The sequence below is a fragment of the Neodiprion pinetum genome, chromosome 2, assembly GCF_021155775.2.
Source record: "Neodiprion pinetum isolate iyNeoPine1 chromosome 2, iyNeoPine1.2, whole genome shotgun sequence".
Lineage (NCBI taxonomy): Eukaryota > Metazoa > Arthropoda > Insecta > Hymenoptera > Diprionidae > Neodiprion > Neodiprion pinetum.
The window spans coordinates 5,284,152-5,307,719 of NC_060233.1; the positions used below are offsets into that span (position 1 = coordinate 5,284,152).

Below are 23,568 nucleotides of genomic sequence, written 5' to 3' on the forward strand. Positions count from 1 at the left end.
CGAGTCCAACCAGCTATAGGGAACGTGCCGTAAATTATCGGGCACCGTACTTCACGCCGGTACAATATGACGCCTCTGACCTCCTTAGCCACCTAGCCACGCGACCCCTTTTGACTCCTTTTAACAAGCTAAATATCTTTCTTGTGGTATTTTTTTTTTCTTTTTTTTTTTTTTTTTTTTGAAAAATGGATCGCGAGACAAAAATTTCTAAACTTCTTTCTATACGTTCAAACATCCTGAACCCTTTTCCAACGGGTGTGTAATATGTATTTATATTTTTTCACCCGGGTATCGAGACGCCCCAAGTTAATATAGTCAACGATAAGCAGCTGGGAGGAGTTGTGACCCTGTGGCTAATGGATAATTTCTCATCCTGTATTACCGATACAATCTCTTCTCTCTCTCTCTCGCTATCGCTCTCTTTCTCTCATTCTCTCTCTCATCCCATCTCATCTCTGCATATTGCCGAGGAACGGCTGTTCGCTTCGATGTTGTATGCATTCGATGTACATGTGGCAGGGGTGAAACTGTGTCGTGGGAAGCGTGAACGCATCGCCACGCAGCGAATCGCTACGGTGTTGATGAAAAAAAAATTAAAAATTCAAAGTAAAAGTAAGAAAAAAAAGAGAAAAAAAATGATAAATTCATCGGAGATTCTTCATTCGGTTACCTGCGGATTCTTAATTCGAATATGCTAAATTGGTGCCGCAATAATTAATACAGTTACTGAGGTAGTAATTATGAAAACGGTAGATATTTCGCAAGATAGTGAAAAATGATAAAAAAAAAAAAAAAAATTAATCAACAAAATGGTGGAAATCACACGTTTCACGTAGGATAATATCTCGATACGTCTTGTAGGATAAATACTTGATACCTACGTGCGAAGTTGCAGCGGGTCGTGCAAAACCTTCGAGGACTTAATTTCACTTCGGTCCGCGACCACGCGATTAATTCGCCTTGTTCTCTAAGGAAGGCACGCCATCCTTGGCGCACGCGGGTCCAAAGCGGGGGCGTGGGAGTTCTCCAGTTCGAGTCGAAGAGTCGCATCTGCACTCCAGCGGCAGCTGACTTCGACTTATTTATCCCGTGAACGGTACTCTTCTACGTGGCTACTCCAACGTACCTTTTCCTACCTACGCGCAACAACGATTTACCGTATATATATATATATATATACCGAATATGCAGTAGAATAACCAGGCATATAATCAGACCGCACGTGTTTGTTATTACTGCACGAGATGATGCTGCCACGAGTTCAGGTAGAAACTGCAATCTCTAACTGGATTAGGAGAATGTTTATAGGTATAGGTGTACACTGGAAAAAATTTCATTTGTTACAGTAACTAGAAAAATTAAGTAAAACAGGTATCGTTAAAAGAACTGTTTGAATATTGTTGGAATAACGAAAGACGAGGTACGCCTAATCATTTTGCGCTATTGTCGATTCTATTTTGGTTATTGCAACGCAAAATCAGTTTCTGAGGTTTACTCTACTTTTTTAGTTGAACAAGGCTTTAACGTCAATTTATCGTTGCACGAGCGTTAAATTTTGGCAACAGTTGCAAGAAAATATAGCAATAGTGATCGTAATGAGAAAGAATAGTAACGGATACTAGACTTTCCGGTAACGGCTAAAAAACTAATTTTCATTTTCTGCCTAGAACTATATTTTCGCATTGTGGTAAAAAATGAAAATAGTTAAGAACCGAGCGGTAACCGGAACTAAAAATTTCTCTCAGAGTACTGCAGCGGTGCCCACTGAGCTAAGAATAATCGATGCATCGATTAATCGAATCAAAAAGCAAATAATCAAGCATGACTCGATTGAATCGTAATCGTGAAAAAAAATCGATTGCGTTTGGTCATTCTTAATAGGTAGAAGTAGACGGGATCAATCAACGATTTGCGAAACGTTTTTTGAAAACAAACACAGGTTTTCAACATTCTCTGCACAAAAAATTTGTCAAATATCATGGTCGAATATAGCGAAAGAAATTGATTTATTTTTTTAATTCAGAATAACAATTTTGGTTAATTTACTGAAAATATAGATTTGTATTTGAATTATAACTATAAAACATTTTTATCGTCGTATTTGATCGACATATTTGGTAAATTCTTGTATAATTATTGTCATTAAAGTATGTCGAGTTAGTTGTCAATGTAGTTCTTCAGTCTCATAAATTCAACTGTAATATACATAATTATTATAACCATCAATTTGCTGTGTATAAATCTGGATAAATGCATGATTTTAATTTTTATTATCAACCGTGAATGAAAAGCAACGATTGATGAACCGAACGAACGGACTGTTTATAAGTCTAAGCCGCAGATGCAACGAAATGCGTGCACTGCGAATTAATGCGAGAAGAGATGCGTTCGTTCAGTCAAGGCGAATCAATTTCATCATTCATTCATGATCCAAGATGCGGCATGCGCCTCTATATTACGTACCTATTTATATGCATATGTGTGCCCGGTCGTTCCCTGCAGAATTGCACAACACCCTGTTATTCGGATATTATTTATTTATACCTGTGCCCGCATTATTCTTGCTTTATGTTTTGAAATCAGGTTTCGTGCTCGGTTTGTTCGTTGTTTTTTTTTTTTTTTTTGTCTATTTAAACTATTTTTTTTTTGAAAATATGTGTGTAAATCGTAAAAATCTTGCAATAAATACAATAAAAATAAAAACTTGAATATTCAGAACTATAATGACGATGAGGAGAATAATGAGGGACGATGTATTTAATTTCATTCTTCTTTTTTAATCTGTTTCAGGGTACAAAGACTGTGCCGACAGACCTGTCATCGAATACGACAGCACTGTGTCACCGACGGAGGCTATTTCGCCGGTCGAAATCGCCTGTTTTATTCTCTACCTCGTTCACCTACCCAGGTTCGTGGAATAAATTTATTCAAATTCATTCTACGCCGTGAATGATGCTTAATCGAATCAACGCAGCTTCCATTCGTTTCGAGAGAAAATGTAGTCGGAGAATAATATCAAATACAAATTTAAAAAATTCATCGTCCTCTTGTACCACGGCATAATAAATTTACAAAAGATGCATGGTATAATCACGGGGACGTGGAGGTATACGGTAACTTGCACCATAATATAAGGGAAAGTAGGTATATTATTTGCTGCAGTTGTAAAGATGTGCCGTCGTGCAGCAGTGCGGTGTATTACATTAAGATATTAAAATTAATGATCGATATCGATAGGTATGGAGGGAGTCGCGAATAGGTTATTTATTAATTATCCTGAAAGTAATATCCATGCATGCACCCGACAGTATCGTCGACCCTTACAATTATACCAGCGCAACGTAGGTACTTTCTAGTCGACGAATATCATTATAGGTACTGTATTTATAGACATAATATGTATACCCGTAACGCGCATATACTATGGTGTGTATATATATATATATATTATATCCACCGCAGTATCAATTATTATTGTTTACACATGCAAATTGCCCTGCGCGCACTCTTCCGCATGATATAAATCAATAAAGGTAGGTAGGTATATATATGCATGTCAAGAAAGACACCGCAACTTCATTTCGATTAGGTACATTACCTTATACAAGTAGATATGTAAGACCGTTTCAGTGTACAGATTCCGATACCGACATCTTATCGACATTTTCAGCCGTTTCACAGCTCAGACACAAACCCGTTTTTCGGGTGGAGAGTATCCCCACACTGGTCAACTTTATCGATCGTCGATAAAATTCATCGATATCGTCGGTAAAGTTGACCAGTTTCGGTATAAACTCCACCCGAAAAAAAGGGTTTGTATCTGAGCTGTCGGTATCGGAATCTGTACGCAGTACCGGCCTTATATATATATGTATATCTATTTATACACCACCAGATATGAGTATAAAAAAGGGGCAACCCTGTTTTACACGATGTTGTACATTTTTAAAGCGTACGTTTAGAAATAGAGTTCGGCAGAGCTATTATAATGCAAGGAAACTGCGGTAAATTTGGTAAATTTTTTCGAACAAAGATGAGTCTTTCAGAACCTCGGATTCGTTTTATTGCTAGCAAGTCGTATATATCATAATAGAAATGCTACCGGATCGTACAGAGAAAAGTAGTCACGCGGTGTGTCTCGAGATCCAAAGATATATACAAAGGTTCTCGCACTTGCCGACTTGTCGAGTTGATCTAGTTTTGCACACTTGACCGCATTTCCACCACCGTTGGGTATATATATATATTTTTTTTTTTTTTTTGTATAATACATTTTTAATCTTTCCCCATGCTCATGCTCATTGCCTGCCTGCACGTTTCTTGCATTCAATTGAATCTCTGTGCAGACATACCTGTTTCTATAGATCATGTTTTTCCTCGCTGCGCGTTGCAGTGCGGGACTTCTTCTTTGGTAAAAGGGGTTTTCGGTTTCTTCTCTGCATATCAAACCATCGTCATATACAAGGTCACGGTCTAGCTCTCGGTCCAACCTGTCACTGCCATTATACCTACCTACCTACCTACCTATATACCCTGGGAAAATTCTTTCGGGGTTAAATTTTATAACCATAAACGCCTCGCCGCAATGGCCCACCCAAGGCGAAGCTAAACCGCGTCAAGTTCCATCCTCGATCCTCTCATCCAAGTCGCACGTGCGTCTCACGCAGACATTGGGGTGCATAATACCGGCGGCCCGACTTACAATAGTGCTAATGCACCGCTGTAAAAGCATTTTAGAGAAAAAGAAAAAAATCCAGAGGCGTAGGATAAGCGAAAACTTTACGTAGATACTTTTTTCATCGATCTATTTTCACGCTGAACATAGGAAAAATTTTACGGGACCGTAACGAAATTTATACCTTATACGTTTACAACCGGTCAGGAACGAATACATGGTATTTTGCTTAGACAGTACATTTTTTTCTATTTAGTCTCGTTGTACGCGAAAATACTTGTAAATAGTGAGAGAAGATTTCCGTTGGCGAAAGCATGTCTCTGGGATGAAATTTTAAAAGGTCGGTTAAAATATTCTTGTAAAATCAATAATTTGAAAGACTGTCAAAGATTAGTATTTGTGTAAAATACTTCCAGGATAAAGTCAACTCCTTGTCGTAATATAAAATTGTCGGATTTGAGAGATATCCTTTCGCGAAGATTTTTTTTCCTATTATGTAAAACAGTTTTTTATTGTAGGAACAAGATGAAAAGTTGTCGCTTCTTCGTTGTCGTTTTTTTTTTTTCCTCCTTGCAAAATTTATCCGTTTCCTTCTTTCGTCTCAATTTTCACCTACGGATTGTATCAAGAGTGTTACGCCAATGCAATGGCGTCTACGTGGGTGTTACAGGAGCAGCGTGAGAAATATACCCAGATAGACTCACGTGTCATAAGTTAATATAACGTCAGTCGCATGCGGTGCTGTTAAGCTAGCATTTTTATCGCGCTTGTACTGCAGCCTGTATAGGGTTACTTGTTCCATGAGCGCGTGTCCTCGCCTATCTAAGAAATCCTTTTTTCCTTATTTACCTTTCTTTTCTTTTATTGTCACCTTCTGTAACAGGTTTTCTACGAAGAAAGGAAGATAGAGGAGAGAGAGAGCGAAAAAAGAACAAATTTATCGTTTTTCGTCGGTCAATAACAGGCTAGGAGCTAGCCTAAATTTTCTTCGATTTTATCTATTTTTAAACACCGGTATTCCCGATAGTCTCAGATAATTTATCTCATTCGGAATTCCCTATTTTTGCCACAGTTCCGACCGATCAGATACCGAATTCACGTTACTCGTGACTGGCCAGCCGTCCGAAGAATTGGATCTTCTCGACAACGCGTTTCACCTCCTGCAGGTAACTCATCCGGGTCATTTTCTTTTCTTTTTTTGCTTATTTTTCTTCACAGAATAAATACTTAACGAAACAATTATTTTCGAATGTATAAAGTAATATTATAGTAAAAGTCAGTGAACTTCAATACGTTGTTTTCCTTATTTAGCGTACATTGAGAGTTTCTCAAGCCTTGGTGCTTCGAAATTCATGTGACGAGGCACCCGGCAGGCCGCTTTTACCCCGCAGTCAAATCAAGGTAAGTCGTTGCTTTTCAAATACTTCTCATCGCGATTTAAACGCTTGTTTGAATAAAGTCAGCTATTGCGTAGAGTTTAATCGTCGACTTTTATTTCTCTCTTATTTAATTTTTATTTGCTGATTTAATATACAATGGTTATTCTTTTTCAGGTTGTATTCGTAGACGAGGAAACTATTTCCAAACACATCTCAAACCGGCATCAAAAAACCGATCATCTTCAATGGATATCATTTTTCAAGGTATGCAAAAAACGAAAAATTTTCTTCGACACCAAATGCGTAACCGAATATAATTGCAATTCATTTCTCTGCTTTCTTCTATCGTATAAAATTCCATTAACACCGGTCAGTTTTCAAGAAAAAATTAGTGCAAAATCTCTAAGTAGTTTAAATATCGCCGTAGAATTCTGTATCGAAAATATCCTCTCCAAGTTATCCCCTCAAAATTCTTGATCAATATGACAAAATTCCAATCCAAATGAAAAATCTTCATATTTCTTTCTGCTGAAACGTGATTTGAGCAACCGAATTTCCATCGATACAATAATATATTCATAGTTCGAAAATCAGTACCGCATTACTCGAATCGGCAACCAGAGATTCGTCTCCGCAAAGCGGGTTGCGAATTGAGATGACAAGGCGCAAGAGATAAACAGGTGGACGAATTTCGTAGAATTAATTAAGAATTGAATTGACTTTACACCGCTCGCAGGTAGAAACCATGGTTAGAAAAATCTCCGCGTTCATGGAATCCTCGAGTCGATGAGAAGGAGAAGAGCGTTCCAACCTCCAACCTAACTCAATGTAACTTGAAAATCAACCCGACCGTTTGAGGTACACCGATTGTCCCTCCTTCGTAATTTACCCCCAAGGGATATAACGCGCATACGACGAATTCCACCGTGTCTCCATCGACCCGCCAGTAGCTGCTACCACGGCACGTTCCGATTAACCGGTTTTAATTGACAGTGGTTCTCATCGATCTGGCGGTTCGTTAATTTAAACGTAAAAAAGCTGGCGTGACCAGAATTACTGTAATATAATTGTTTATTGTTACGCCGCCTTCTTATCTTGCAACATTTTCTCGAGAACGTGAAATGAAAACAATTTGCGAATATCGCGCAACTTTCTTCTCAATTTTTATCTCCGTTTTCTCTGTATTGGGAAATCTGAATCGTGACGTCAAAGCCCGATTATCGGCGCCATTTTGACGCCACATAACCTATAAGTTTTCAATTTCCATTGATGCAAATCGTGATTGTTCATCGAGTATCAAATTAGTGTAATGTCTGGTCAATTAGTGACACGTAATAGGTAATAGACTAGTTCAATTCAACGAATTACATGCGAAAAACACGATCAATTATCAGTTATCAGCTTGGATGCATTACTTTGATTCTTTTCCCACCAACGTCGCATTGCAAACTGACTATTTCAATATTATATAACGTTTAATTAACGCATATTCTTTACATTTAGTTATTTAATTTGTCCTTTCTATGTTATTCAGGAATACGACGCGGTGATGTCGAAGTGGCAGGCTGCGGGTCGAAAGCTCGCCATGGCCATGTCGGAATTAAAGGAGTGTGCGATTATTCCGCAACCGTTGGTTCCGCTCAGTCGTCTGCTGACAGATCCTACAGTAAAACGCACACCGGCTGATGCCAACGAGGTGATCGCCCTCCTCGAGGAACGCTCCCAAAACATTCGCCACGTCGAGCAAGTCAGGTAAAATTTCTGAATTTCTGTACATCCGTGTCTGTAATGCGTTTGGTAAAATCGGTTTTTTTCTTTTTTCACTTTCATACGTGCGAAATGATGAATTGTTAGAAAAATCTTCTATTTTAGATCTATCGTATTATCACTGTAATCAGTTTTATTGCATTCGGAATAGCCAAGACTTCTCATCCGGACGAGTTTCCTTGTGCTTATTGAAACAGTGATCATCCTTATCGACATTTCGACTAATATTCGCTTTCCTCTGTAAATTATATCCAGGCTATCCCTGGATCGGGCTCGTCGACTGCTAACGGAAGTCAGTAATGCAGCGACGAGGCTTGAATCGTCCTGCGAATCTCGACGAGCTACGATCAGGAATTTAACCATCCTCAGAAACATCGAGGACCAGGCGCGCGAGGTGAGTAATGAAGAAAAAACGCTAACACAACTTGACGAATTCACACTACGCGTTACGTACACATTCTCTCACTACGTAGGTGAATCGATGAACATGCAGTAAAAATCATTGAAAGCGGTTCGGTAATCAAATGAAAATCCGTTGTCTTCTAGTTTATTTTCGTGTTAATTTCCCTTGATTTGTCGACAATGTTTTCATTTTTAATTATAGTAACACCCTTAATCCTAAATCAATCTCCCGATCTATAATGGCGTCGTTCACGTGCCAGGAATGCACTTGACCTTGAAACGATAATTACGTTATCATTTCACTTCGCTGGCCTTCCTCCTTGATCCTCGCGATCTCCCCGCAAGTCCATGCAGACATGTGGAAATTATACACGAGCAAAATACATGAGCGGGGGGAGAAAAAGAGGAGAAGAAAGTTGGCGCTGATTGTGTTTCCTTTATTCCTTTATACACGCATAGGTATTTATCTTCGAGTTAAGCTCGAGATTAAATATTGATTGATAATCGTTTAAGAAGAAAATAAGAAGGGTTGAAAAAAAAAAAAATAAAACGTTGAGACTAAATAAAATCGTACAGCCGTATTATATACTTTGTAATCCTGCATTGTATTACACTGATCGCATTATACGTGATATTTTTTATACATGGTATAGGACGTGTGCATCAACGATAATCACGTACCTATATAAACGCGAGCCACCGCGTACGACCATTCGCGATACTCACGATTCAGCTTTCTCAGCGATCATCATCATCATCATCATTTTGATCACTTCTATGCACTGCACCTCGGTATTGTATATATTCTACCACACCGGGAACAAGAAGCAGTACATACTCTTTAATGTTTGACTACTGCACTTGTGACTGTCCCAAATAAAATTTGGGTTAACCCTGCGACATAGAATGTACATGTACTGTACGAACTGTAAAGGTATGAATCAATTGTTGGTACCTGGAGCGACGATTTATTTAATATATGTATACATATATCCCCTTGTGCTATAATAGCGATAGAGCTATTACAATAAAAATAAAAACGAATTAGCTACCTGATCGTTGAAATATTAAACGAAGCACAAATTTAAATCTGGCGCATCCTTTTTTTTTTAAGGCAAGGATTAACTTTTTGTTTCTGTTGGATTCGAAATTTCAAACCTGTTTCATATAATGTTTAATAAAAATTATTATACAAAATTATCACACCGTTGTAGCGAGATATTTACCTGTTATACTCGATGTACGCACCAAGTGAATGAAAAAGCTTCGATGCAGGGCCAACTTTCACTTCTCGGATTGGTTTATATTGTACCAGTTTCAGATTAGCTAGATTAGGTTGATTGGTCGGCCCTATATATGTATAATTGATGGGCGGATTCCTGTTCCATCCGAATAAGGAAGCGCCGGCATTGCCGATTGTCGCGTGCTAATAGATAATCAAAGGCTCGAGATTGGACGCAGGTGTTGTATAACTCCCGCCCATCTATAGGTATACACGCTTCCGCATAACGTGGCTAAAACAAGTAACCGATGACGTTAATCAGGCTAATCAGCCTTCGAGATTGGCTCGCGTTAATTTGTGTGTTGTAAGTATACGGGATATGTAGTATACTACGGTAATGTAAGCGCGCTCAAACTCGCGTTCCAATTTCCTGTCTTCTTCCTAGCGAAATCGAGGAAATAAAAATAGAGCCGGAAAAGATTAACCCAAATTTCTTATTACGCGGGCTTTTGAATTTTTATATTCATTTCCAAATCCGTGTTTAATATTGTGACTTATAGATATACTCGTATACGTATAAGTTTCGATATTTTATTCACCGTTAGATGCAAAATAGAAAAATTAAAAAAAGAGAAACTTTCAGGGATAGAAGATGACGATTGTATGTGTGTGAGAAAAAAAAAATCTGGATGTTGAGGAAACAATCGATTGCAAGTAAAACCGGTGCTAAGGAAATTTGTTAAAATTTCGAGCATGCGTAACGATTCTTGTTTAGATTGTAACTTGTTAACTTCTTTTTATACACTCTTCGCGCATCGCCTGTGGCGAAATTCTTCCGGTATTAGCTCCCGCATGATCGTCGCGAGAGAAAGGAAGAGCCTCGGAGGACAAGAGAAAGGAGATTAGATAGCTAAACTAAATGATACAGCGGAAATACTTGCGAGTTGATATAAATAAATAAATAACGTAACGTAACATCGAAATAAGATGCAATAAAATTATGATAACGATTTAGAGATTATACGAACGCTGAAAAAAGAAAGAAGGAAAAATGAAACGTAGTCAGGCGAGTTATGTAAAGTCATGTCGAGTCGATTTAATTATCAACGTTGATTATGTAAATTGCAAATTTGAAAAATGAAAAAAAAAAAAATTGAATAAAATTAAAATTAGAAGAATAAAAAAACACACACACTCGTAAAGAAAAATTAGAAACTGTGTCAAGGCGCAGATGATCGTTAGCCGCGTTGTCTCGAGGCTCTCGACCCGTCAAAAACCTTTAATTTCATAAATCTCGCAGACATTTTTTGCACATCTATTATAATAGCCGAGCAGCTTTTTCTAGTCCACTCGATAATATTTGCGTACGCCAAATAGGTACGCGCGTCTAATTTTCTCTGGTTCGCACGGCACGGATCATTCGTAACCACATTTGGATGAAAAAATTAAACCACAATCTCTCTTCCGCCGACATTGAAATCACCCGTGGCTATGCTTGCATGCGTGCGTGCAAATTAACGCAGTCTAATTGCGAATACAGCAATAGGAAAGCAAAAAAAGAAATAGTTCGCAAAAACAAAGAAGAATGGAAATCGACAAAAAAAAAAAAAACGGAGGAATAATAATCACACGAAGCACGAAATCAACGAATTGAAGGATCGAACGAATGCGAAAATTACCCCAGGAATTGGGTGATGGATACGAGATCAATGCTGTAAATGAAACGAAATACTGGCACATTTTTTCGCGATTTTTTTTTTTTTTTGTCGCAAAGAAAATTTGAGACTCGAATAATGTTGGTTATAAACGATGATAAATCAACTTATACAGTCTCTTTGTATGATATATTTGAAATTGAAACTTGTCATCGTTGGAAAAAAACGTGTGTTTTGTGTGCACTGAGCGAAATTTTTAGTTCCGGTTACCGCTCAGTCCTTAACTATTTTCATTTTTTACCACAATCGAAAAATATAGTTTTAGGTAGAAAATGAAAATTAGTTTTCTAGCCGTTACCGGAAATTCTAGTATCCTATACTATTCTTTCTCATTACGATCGCTGTTGCTATATTTTCTTGCAACTGTTGCGAAAATTTAACGCTCGTGCAACGATAAATTGACGTTGAAGCCTTGTTTAACTAAAAAAGTAGAGTAAACCTCAGAAACTGATTCAGCGTTGCAATAACCAAAAAAAGGATCGACGATAGCGCAAAATGGTTAGGCGTACCTCGTTTTTCGTAATCCCAACAATATTCAAACAGCTTTTTTAACGATACCTGTTTTATTCAATTTTTCTAGTTACTGTAACAAGTGAAATTTTTCTTAATGTGCGATTTTGGAATGGGCACTGAAGTCGCTCGCTCTCTACCGCATCACGTATAATAATTATAACATGATGGATTGAGAAGGTGAACTTTGCCGTCTAATTATGATAAAACCGAGGATACACCGCATCCGTGCATCACGTTTCGAACGAAATAGTCTGCTTTCCACTAACGATTGCCTCCGACCCTCGTTCAGCGAACCTAATATTACCCGACCGCTGCGCGTATTAGAGTTTAACAATTGCATGTATTACCGAGGTATTAACTGCGTTGCGGCCGTTTTCATCGCGGCGTAGCGCACGATTCACACGTCGTTCCATTAGAGTTGAAACGCGTTGTATACCTCATACACTTCGAAACTATGATCGCGAATCGCAGTCGAGCTTTCCTTATATTCTACATCTACTGCACGCCGTTATAATTTGTTATACCACCTCCAATGCAGACCCCGGATTTGAAGCTTTGTACGCCCCTGATTGCGCTCTCTTAATATTTGCCAATTTGAGGAAATGTACGTGTAAGCTTCGCCCGGACGTTCGATTGCCGGTCATTATGTGGTTGCTCTATGCATGGATACTTATTTATGCGTATAACCGCTTTGGGAGGAGTTACTGCATTTCTCGATGCATGCCCTGTTGAATCGATTCCCACTTCTCTACATCATAGCTATATTCGTATATTTTCTGGTTTCACAATACCGTTCTCTTCAATTTTCTTTCCTTTTTGTCACGTCAAATCGACCAGGGTCTGGCTCTCTCAAGTCTGGACCCAGAATGTGTGTCTTTTTGAGCCGTTTAGAGTAAAAAAAAATGGACCAAAATTAAATAATGGATAGATGGTTAAAAATTTTTATACATAATGTAAGATTTTTAGTAGTTTTTTCAGATTTTCGCTGAAAAAAAAAAAAAAAAAAAAAAAAAACGGTCGTTTTCAATAATTAGTGGAATAGCAAAGCCCGTTCTCAACACAGATTCCTATACCGACATTTTACCGACACTTAGCCAAGACGCAACCCTTTTTCTATAATGTTTTATCATTAAAATAGCTATCTCCGAACTTCCGAACATTCTAGAAAAAGGTTTGTGTCTTGACTAAGCGTCGGTAAAACGACGGTACAGGAATCTGCGTCCCGAACCGGCTGTGCTATTCTACTTATGTTTTTTAGCGTGAATAAAAAGAGCCCAGGAAAAATGAAAATACAATTTGCGTGCGTGTAAAGGAATAACGCAGCAACTGCGGATATAATTGTTGCGAAACTCGGAAATCGGTTTTAACCGATCGTCGTTGGGTTTCCTCTCGCTTTTGTATCGCCGTTTTTAGACAGCAGCAGCCCTGCGGATCGAGTCTTTACGGCGCTAAACCAGCATCGCATCTTATACCGCAAGCCAGCGAAGTTGCTGCGCTTAAGATTCAAAGAGATTCCGCGCTTTCCTCATTTGCATGCGTATGCACGCTGTACGTATCCCAACAATGGTAAATAGCTTTAGCTAGGTATACATACCTACGTAGGTATATCGGAACAAGATGCACGTTCCGTATGGACCGCGAGTCGCGGATGCTGCGAGGATTATTAAAACCCGAGATGAATTACCATCTGTTATTTTTTCACGCCATTTTCGAAATCATCGTAAAACGGGACGAATGAACAAATCTTCGACGTGCAACCGACATTTTTTTTGTTTTTTTTTTTTTTTTCGTTCACCTCTCGCGTTGTAATAATATTCATGCGGAAACGTCGACGGGAAAAATTTATACCTTTCGTTTCGTTGAATCATTCAAATTTTCATTCTTCCTTGACGCTCATTTTTCCAGTCAATTTGACAAGTGCTTCAATCTTTTTTATCATACCACGAAAGTGAACCGTTGGACTTATTTTTTCTACTTTCTGACGTCTTCAAATTCGATCGATTCACATCTCGGAGAAATTTTCAAAGAACGTGACTTAGTCGATTCTCCAGCAGCAGTATTTGGATTTTTTTACCGACTTGGAAAGAGAAGGAGATAGAGAGGGAGTACGCAAAGGACAAAGGCACTCGTGTAAAGCACAGAGAATCCTGCGTAGACAATAACAACGGTGAGGAAGAATTAAAAAGCACCTCGAGTTCGCCTTCGTTGACTATGCACCACCATTTCAGCATCTTGGGCTTATCAGATCAAAAGACGCCGCTGGTTTTCTTATGACTCCCTCGTGATACGAAGTGCAGCTCGAGGAACGCAAACTGTTTGACTTGTCGCACTTTACCATGTAAGTACTTATAAAAAAAAATTTATTCACGTGAAAAAATTATTAACGAAGACACGTGTTTAAATAATTTCCTATGAAAATTAACACAACTCGAATTCCGTAAAGCTACTTATGCTTTTTAAAGTGGTTTTTAATGCGAATAATATTCTTTCAAAGTATATTATCGCTTATTCGATACACACGAAACGTGTTTTTGGAGAAAAATTTCGATAAAAAACGGATTTACGTCGATAAATTCTCATCGCAAATTCTAAGCACATTTGAATATATATGCGAGTATACCACGTATATAATTTATAGATTGAAATCATCGTCCAGGTATACAGATTGAATTGAATTGAATGATTGCAAGAATAACTGGTTACCGTGCAAGTGTAATTTGTGTATAATTGTGATTGCGGTGTTCGGATCGGCTTGACAAACTTGTAGGTAAAAAATATCCCACGGGATTACGCAGTGGAGCTGCAAAGAGGGACTTAATGAAAGGCATAATATTTGATAAAATTTTTAATTTTTCCTTACCGCATCCGCGTGTATAATACGGTTGAATTATATCGCGTATCTGATTATTATGGCTACAAATCGCGTGTGCAGTGCCGTAGAAAATTACACGGCATCTCCGCAAAAGGATTAGCGACTCTTTGATAGATCGAATTAAAACTGTGTAGTGCAAATAAATTATCGACTACTTTGTACTTTATTTACTTTGCTTTACGAGTTGTGCGGGCTACATACTGTAATTATCAATTATTTATACATGAAGGGGAATTTCTAGAACTCGTTTCCCGTTACGCATTCATGTAATTCAATGTGCCGTCATATTAAAAAAAAAAATCTGCAACAACTTTTATCACTGACATAGTGTGTGTATTTTTTCTTTTTTTTTTTTTCTTTTCATTTTAAAATCTGAAAAATTTCATTTTATTTTACTATCCCCATAACGATAATTCTGTCCTTCCTCTCTCGACGACGATGTGCACATACCATGGTATCAACGTATAATATAAGGCGAGAAAAGGGTGTATTAAACAAATATTTACACCATGGTCGCGTTAGTTGTGTAATCAAGCTGCACGTTATGGCTATCTATATACCGTCTCGACTCCAGACTTCTTTGAAGGACTTTTTATTTCATTTACCGTTCATTACAATTTCCTGGAATTTATTACAAGACACATTCATCTTATTTCTATTCTTTAACATCTCGACCGGCTTGACTTGACTAATTTTAAACAATAATATCTAAAAGACAAGTGACTTGCAGTATGAAGTGTGTAACAATTTCGTACCATTGATAAAACGCAACACTGCTAATGAAAGGAGTTAACCTTGGTGCCGTTGTACATTTTGGTTTTTGTAATCTCTGAATTCATCGTCTTATCCTCAACGAAGATACGGCTTTGAACCTCGGCAGGTGAACGAACCCTGAAATATAATTACGTCTCACTTCCTTTCTCTCTCTCTCTCTCTTTATTTTTTGTCATTTTCTCTCTCTCCCCCGAGAATACACTCATTACCCCTCGAATCTACGTAGCTGATCCGTGAGTCTCGAGTGTACCGCAATCTCCAGTGTCTAATTATTAGAATCGGATCGTAATGGGATCGAATATCGATCTTGACGCGCCGCGGAGCGTATTTCCAGGTACATATATAAGCGTTGACGTGCAATCGGAGCCATGCGTGCATGTATACGTACATGCGTGCCGAACTGCACTCCACCTTCTCAAGAGCCAGCATCTTATAACGTGCATCTTGGTCCGATGCCTCTTTCGAAAGTGAAATATAACGAATCTTGTACGAGAGACTGCCTGTCCGTCAACGTCACCTCCGTCAATTGCCGCCCTTCCTTTACTACTCTTCTCCATCATCTTCTATAAGTTATAAAAACCAACCGCGAGGAACCGGAGGAACCGACTAACTAGTTACATACTGGCCGATGGACTCCGAGATGCGATCAGTAATCGGCCGAGGATTGTGCAACTACGCCTCTGCCCATTATTCTTTACACTTTTCTTTTTACTCTTTTCTTTCGTCCTTTCTTTCTTATACTCTCACTTTTCTCCTTCGAATTATCGGAACGCAACGCCTGAAAACCGTGGCAAAGCCATCATGCGTGCGTAAGGGACCTCCTCGTTTATACAACTCCATCCATTCGCATTCTATCCTCGCGATTTTTCGACGATGCGGACGTGCGGAGAAAAACTTGACCGTTCTTACGTGAATTCCAATTTCACCGACTGATTTATCAGGTGACATTGCACGAAAGTTATTCATATATTTTATCCAAGTTCATTTTATTTCACGTTGCAATACCTTGTACAACTCTTAAAGTGATACGTGGAATATTAAAGACTCGGGTAAATAATAAAACATACTTGTTTTTCGAATTCAACTTTGCTTTTCCACACTGAGAAAAATTTCATTTGTTACAGTAACTAGAAAAATTGAGTAAAACAGGTATCGTTGAAAAAGCTGTTTGAATATTGTTGGAATTGCGAAAAACGAGGTACGCCTAATCATTTTGCGCTGTCGTCGATCCTTTTTTGGTTATCGCAACGCTGAATCAGTTTCTGAGGTTCACTCTACTTTTTTAGTTAAACAAGGCTTTAACGTCAATTTATCGTTGCACGAGCGTTAAATTTTCCCAACATTTGCAAGAAAATATATCAACAGCGATCGTAATGAGAAAGAATAGTAACGGATTCCAGACTGTCCGGTAACGGCTAGAAAACTAATTTTCATATTCTACCTAGAACTATATTTTTCGATTGTGGTAAAAAATAAAAACAGTTAAGGACCGAGCGGTGGCCGGAACTAAAAATTTCTCTCAATGCATCGATTTTACGATACTTGCTCCGAATTCCTGTTGGTAGTCTTGATTTTTAAAAAGTTTACACACTCCAAGGTTCTCTCCTCAAGGCACTTTTTTCGCCGTGTGCACGCGCCTCGCCAGGACAGATATTACGTATGCGCCCATTAAAATTTGCCTCCTCTTTTTACTCCTTCGTAACAATTTTCTTCCTCCCTTCGTTTCTTTTTTAACCCCCATTTTGCTCCGGCTTGTCCCGGACGGAGGTATTTTCTTTACGTTACAATTTGCACCTGCACTTGATTCTCGGCTGTAATATCTCTCTCTCTCTCTCTCTTTCTCTCTCTCTCTCTCTCTCTCTCTCGCTCTCTCTTTGGACGTGGAATTTTTTCTCGCAAGTATGTATAACGCACTTACGTGCCCTTACCGCGTATAATATACCTTTATCGACACGGTCGATCTTCTCGTCCGATTACGCATTCAAAACGCGAAGCGAAACGTCCTCCGGCTCTTCGCAGCGCTTCGTCTTACCTTATATTCTCGTATCCTCGATTAAACTTCACCCGCGAAGTTACGTGCGGAAATTTTTCAACCACCCCTACCGATTCAACGCTCGCTTTGCGCAAGCTAAAAATCATTCTTCATACAAATTTTGCAACTTTCCCATTTTTCTCAGTCTCTTATCCACGCCGTGTATCATTACCGTTATTTTTATTAATAAATATTCATGTCCAACGTACCTTATTCATCCTTTATTCATCCTTACAATTCGTATTTCAAATTCAATTTCAGCAGCACACGTAGGTACGGCAGCCGCAAAGTAAATTATACCTACAACGTACAATCAGAGACGCAACAAAGTTGCAGTTATGGGATTGAATTTCCGAATCCTTTTATTTCGTACTTACTTTTTCTTCACCCTCTTCCCCTTCGTCTTTTGTCGTTCAATTTTCACCTCGACTTGCAAGTACTCTCTCATATCGTCGCACAGTACTCTCTCTGTACGCTTTGTATCTACCTGCAGCTTTGCGAATTTTTTCCCCATGAGTGACTCACCGTTGCACGTACACCTCGCTTATAGTGCAGCGTTCGCGAATTTCTTCGCTCCATCGTCACGTCGTCGTTCCCGGAAGGCCCTGGTATGCTAAAATTGCGTCCAGATACGCCTACCAACATTCACCGGAACCTCGTACGTTTTTTTTTATTTTTTTTTTATTTTTTTTATTACTAGTTCAAACAGTGTGAAGAATTCGAAAAATTTAATCGTAAATTTTGGCGAATGTTTTTCCCTTTTTGTTTTTATTTTTTCTTCATGCGGAGACACCGAGAGATTTTTACGAAACGTACGTAACAATAATGATAACAGTAATAGTAATAAACAATCGTATCGCGAAGAGTTTATAAAAGGGGAAAGAGAAAATCTTCGTCGACTTGTTAACAACTGTGTATACGGTATACAATACGTACGATGCGCGATATAAATTCTGCGAATTGCCTTCGTTTCTTCATGATAATAACAGTAACAATCATTTATTACAAAAAGGGCACGGTGAACGGTTTCACGTATACATTATGCATACCACTTTTTGCAGAGACGGTGAACAAAGCCCATTTCCCCATTAAAAGTACACCCAGGTGTTGTAAGTAAAGACGTGCGAATCGACGAATTAATTTGCTATAAAAACATCAAAAAAAAAAAGAAAAAAAAATGAGGCCAAATAATTATAAATAAAGAAAAATAGTCAGCCCTCAATTGTTTAATAACCTCTCAGGAGCAGTCGGTACAAGATTGTTAAAGATCACGGAAAGTCCCGTGGCATGTTTGAGGCCCGGATCGGTCCGTCGTAAAGAATTTCTCGAAAGTGATTAACCCCTCGAACTGGCCGATCAATCGTCGACGTAACAATAACGAAGCTCGTTAAGCAGCTAGCTCGTGTCGGATCAAACGACCCGAAGATACGTACAATCCGATACAGCCGGTCGTGCCTTTGAGTGCCATAACTCGGTTTTAATCGACAACTAATTCAGCCAGGCCGAAGCCTCTGATCGGTATTGAAAAGCGAGTTCCCTCAGCGTCGCGATCAAAAGCAAGAGGGCGTGGGTGCCACGATGCATAAAACGTTATAAGACCGCGTGCCGTCGATGCACGCATATTTTTTACGTCTCCCGAGCAGCGCGACGACGACGAAGACAATTTACATTTTGATTTACGAGGGCCGCCGGACCTCGGCAATTGAACGATACGGGAAATAGGGATGGAATCACCTGCTCCGACGGCTTGCTTATGCCGTAGTTTACGCGGCGGATGAACAGGTATAATGCGCTCGGTTATTCTTGAGAGTATACGTATGAGGTTGAGGAATGGGTTCGATCCTGTCACTTACTCTCATCTTGAGAGGAAACTCGAGTCTGGAATAATTTATTATTGAGAAAGACTTGTTAAGGACTATGGAGCGGACTTGTAGGCGTGCAACATTCTTTAAGGACGAACGGGCTTTGACCATCGACTTATAACGTCGGAGACAAAAGTTGAGAAATGAGATGAAACCGGTCCTTCCTTAACTCATCCTTACTTCAAACAGGACCAAGAAGTACTCGTATAAGATTCTTTAAGGATCAAAATTCGAGGTGAGAAAAGAAACCGGGGTTTCCTTAATTCATCCTCAGGCAAAAAAGAACTGAGGACGTACAGGCGTATCGGATTGTTTAAGGACGAATAGGCGTCTTATACCATCGGTATTAAAAGTTGGCAAAAAAAAGCAGAAAATGATTTTTCCTTAATTTATCCTTATTAAAAAAATGATCAAAGAGTAGACGTACACAGGCGTTCAGGATTCTTTAATAACGAATGGGTCCCTTGTACCATCGGTACCTATGAAAGGTTAAGAAAAGAGAAGAAACCGGTATTTCCTTAATTCGTCCTTGGTCAAAAAAAAAAAAATTAAAAATAAATAAACAAATAAATAGCCACAGATATATATATATATATATATATATATATATATATATATATATATATATATATTCGTTTATACAACGTTTGTTTTACGAGTTCCTCGCGTGCGACGAAGAAATTAAGCTTCTTTAACCGCGACGCGATAATTTTGGAAATTTCATTTACACCCAACGAGATTTTCATATTTTTTTTCCACTTATAAATTTACGCACACGCGACACGTGCGTCCTCGTAATCTAGACATAGGGTGCACGACGTGCGGATTATCGTTGCAGTCGTTACACCTTGCGTACCGGGCACTTCGGGTTTTCGGAGTCGGCCGTCCTCTTATTGTGGAAATGGAGGGGCCGACAACGGCGATCGCAGCGGCTGTTCGACGTCGTGGACCAGTAAGTCTCTCGCGGTCGCAGCATCCGAACGCGCTCTCTCTCTCTCTCTCTGCATTTCTCGATAAGAAATAGCAACCGACAACTCGAACAAAATAACCCTTAAATTCGACACCGAAATGACGAGGAAAGTTTTTTTACCCCGCTACCGCGCTGTGCTAAACTTTTATGCTATAACCGTTTATTGATTTAGAAAAAAAAATAATTTATTCACTTTTTTTGTTTTTATTGCATTTCGCTGATCTCTAACACAACGTCATAAACAAGTGATTACCAATTCGTTTCGGTTCGTGACTGAATGGATTGATTGACTTTCCAGGCATCAGGTATACGTGTATATATAATACAATTTGTGAAGTGTTTTGACATCAAGTTTTATTCATACAGTTCGACGTTTTTTTCGTTTTTCTCGGATTACTTTTATCGTGTAAGGTTATAATCCATTTTTTTTTCTCTCTTTTTTTTTTCAAATCCATCCAACTTATTCGTCGTACCTGCTTGTTTACTGGCGACGATCACCCGCCGCCTGCAGATCATTAAATTCGATGATTGATCGTCACGGTAAATTAACGGGGTGCATGTAGTGTGAAAAGTGTCGCGTTTGGCCCGGAAGAGATCGGATCTCCCAAGGCCGGTGAATATATATATATATATATATATATAGTAAATGAAACCGCAAAACTATTACGGTAACAGTACACGATATCCGAATAAGACGATGTACGCGATTGATTGGCAAAAAAGTGCAGAATGTCCGACGGTAAGTTCGTCGGAAATCTTTTTTCGTTACACCTGTAATACCTTTCTCTCGTGATCGTTCATTTTCATTTAGGTATCATACAACCGTGCCGTTTTGTACACTCGAGGTTTATGCGACGCCTCCGTGTACACCATGATATATCGATATGCATATAACTATATACGTATACGCGATGACCTCAAAGCATACTTTAAACTTATTCATCCGCCCTAAATTTCGCACCTGTCGTTTACGCATCGAATTGAAACCGCGAGGCGGCAATATCAGCCTTCTTCGATCAGCGTGCTGATCCGTATTTTTGCAAAATAAAAAAAATTACAAAAAATATCTCTTTTTTTTTTTTTAATCCAAACGAAAATGAATTTTAAAATAATTATAATCACGACGATCCTCATACGCTCGACGACACCATGCGTACCTGGATAGGTATATAGGTACATACAATGAGAAAAATTTGATGTGTTACGGTAACTAAAAAAATTGAGTAAAACAGGTATCGTTAAAAGAACTGTTTGAATATTGTTGGAATAACGAAAAACGAGGTACGCGTAACCATTTTGCGTTATTGTCGATCCTTTTTTGGTTATCGCAACGCAAAATCGGTTTCTGAGGTTCACTCTACTTTTTTAGTTAAACAAGGCTTTAACGTCAATTTGTCGTTGCACGAGCGTTAAATTTTTGCAACAGTTGCAAGAAAATATAGAAACGGCGATCGTAATGAGAAAGAATAGTATAGGATACTAGAAAACTAATTTTCATTTTCTACCTAGAACTATATTTTTCGATTTTGGTAAAAAATGAAAATAGTTAAGGACCGAGCGGTAACCGCAACTAAAAATTTCTCTCAGTGTATAACACCATTATCATGCTCGAATCGTACGTTGGCCGGGAAAACAATGAGTACCCTTGTAGTCTGCCGTGCGCAGCTTGCAGGGTGTATAAAGAGGAGGGAGAGATAGATAAATGGATAGATAGATAGATAGACAGAGGTGCAATCTACCAACCATCTACCTAAATGCGACTCGAAATTTTCAGGTGAATATACGACGAGCTTGAAAGGGTTACGACAAGGTATACGAGATTAAGAGTCAAATACTTGACGCCTCTCTTTCTCTGTCTCTCTTTCTCACACACTCTGTAACTTATGCGAGCTTATCTTATCATCCAACTATACGTGATAGAGATGAGCGTGTGTTGTACCCGAAAGTTTTAAAACTTAGAATCTTAAAAAGTCTAAATTTCCCGTGTTTAAAATTAACGAAATTCACGGGGGGTGTTTGTTCGAATAAAATTAGAAGACGAAAAAATGAACACGAATGAAATTGGAAATCTGAAAAACTTGTCAGCGAATAAAGTGGAATTCATTTCTTATCCCCGTATATTTCGCAGTAAGGATATTATACGTATATTTCGTGACTGTACAACGGTTTGTAATTTCGTAACAAACTTGCCGCGTTTAAGGTACCCACCCATATACGTATCAACGGCAGATACACGTGTGTAAGTAGATGTTGTTGCAATTTCGTTAAGGTTTGGAAAAAAACGAAAGAAGAAAGAAAAAAACAAGTGGAAGTTGAGATGATGAACGGAGAGTTGAATAAAAGTTACGGGGATGGTAAAAGAGAGGAGAAGAAAAATTGTAAAATAAAATTAAAATAAGACACATACGCGCGCGCGCATACATATATCTTATACTTAATTACGAAATAAGCGCAGGATACTTTATTTCACCGGTTGGAAGGGCGCGGAGACAGCCGCGATGTATATATCCATCCAACCTAAGGAAAGCCTTACAAGGCGCGCGAGAAGAAACGCGGCTTGGCTCGTAAAATATTACACTCTGTATACACGTGTACATACATATCTATCTACATGTCTACCGTACACGTTGGACTTTTTTTTTTTCTTTTCTTTTTTTTTGTTACGAGTTAATCGTATCTCTCGCTCTTTAATAGGTCGCCGCTTGGGGGTTGAGGAAGCGCTTGTCGAGGCGTTAATTAACGCTCTGTTTTAACGCCGCGGTGGTTACACCTTTCGCAACTGTCGTCGTAAACCTCGGACTCACCCGCAAAATTTGACCGAAGGCAACGGTGTATTTTTGAATAAAATTTCAATTTTCACCTTACCAAACAATTTTTCTTTCACTAATCGCCGTTTTTTCAATATTCTTTCGCGTGTTGGGAATTTGTTATTTTACCAATGTGAAATTCGAGATCGATTCAATTATTGTCGAATTTTCATTCCACTCTGGTAGGATTATTTCACAACGTACACTTACGAAATGTCTACATTTTAACAAGAATGTAAAAATTTGGCAAAAATTGGTCCAGAATCGGTGAATTCTCGAATAAATCATTGTCGGTAATTTTTCACCGTCGATAATAAAATCGATCCACCCGTTTCTTCGTACAAAAATTCTAGCCTCGAAAAATTGGGCAAAAATTGTTTCAGAATCGGTCAATTCGAACCAAAATCATCGTCGATAATTTTGCTGATCGGAAGTGGTAGCGATGCAGTTTATTTCTTAGTTTATAAAACAGCTTGGGGCGGGGGGTGGAAAATCAAGATCGACTCACGGACATCGCACATGTGTCCGTCTGGTGGGTTCATTGATGCAATTGTTGTAACAAACTCGTTCGATGATCA

The 23,568-nt window shown here is 38.7% G+C and overlaps 1 protein-coding gene across 2 annotated transcripts in view; it reads left to right on the forward strand.

Annotated features, from left to right (window-relative positions):
- The window catches only part of LOC124213094 (pleckstrin homology domain-containing family G member 4B), a 192,966-nt gene that overhangs the window by 125,249 nt on the left and 44,149 nt on the right, over positions 1–23,568 (forward strand). For both annotated transcript variants that reach the window (XM_046613956.2, XM_069133325.1), the window contains exons 7-12: positions 2,791–2,908; positions 5,748–5,841; positions 5,987–6,076; positions 6,229–6,318; positions 7,589–7,806; positions 8,077–8,215. In XM_046613956.2, the coding sequence (XP_046469912.1) occupies positions 2,791–2,908; positions 5,748–5,841; positions 5,987–6,076; positions 6,229–6,318; positions 7,589–7,806; positions 8,077–8,215 (749 nt within the window). The remainder of the gene's footprint in view (positions 1–2,790; positions 2,909–5,747; positions 5,842–5,986; positions 6,077–6,228; positions 6,319–7,588; positions 7,807–8,076; positions 8,216–23,568) is intronic.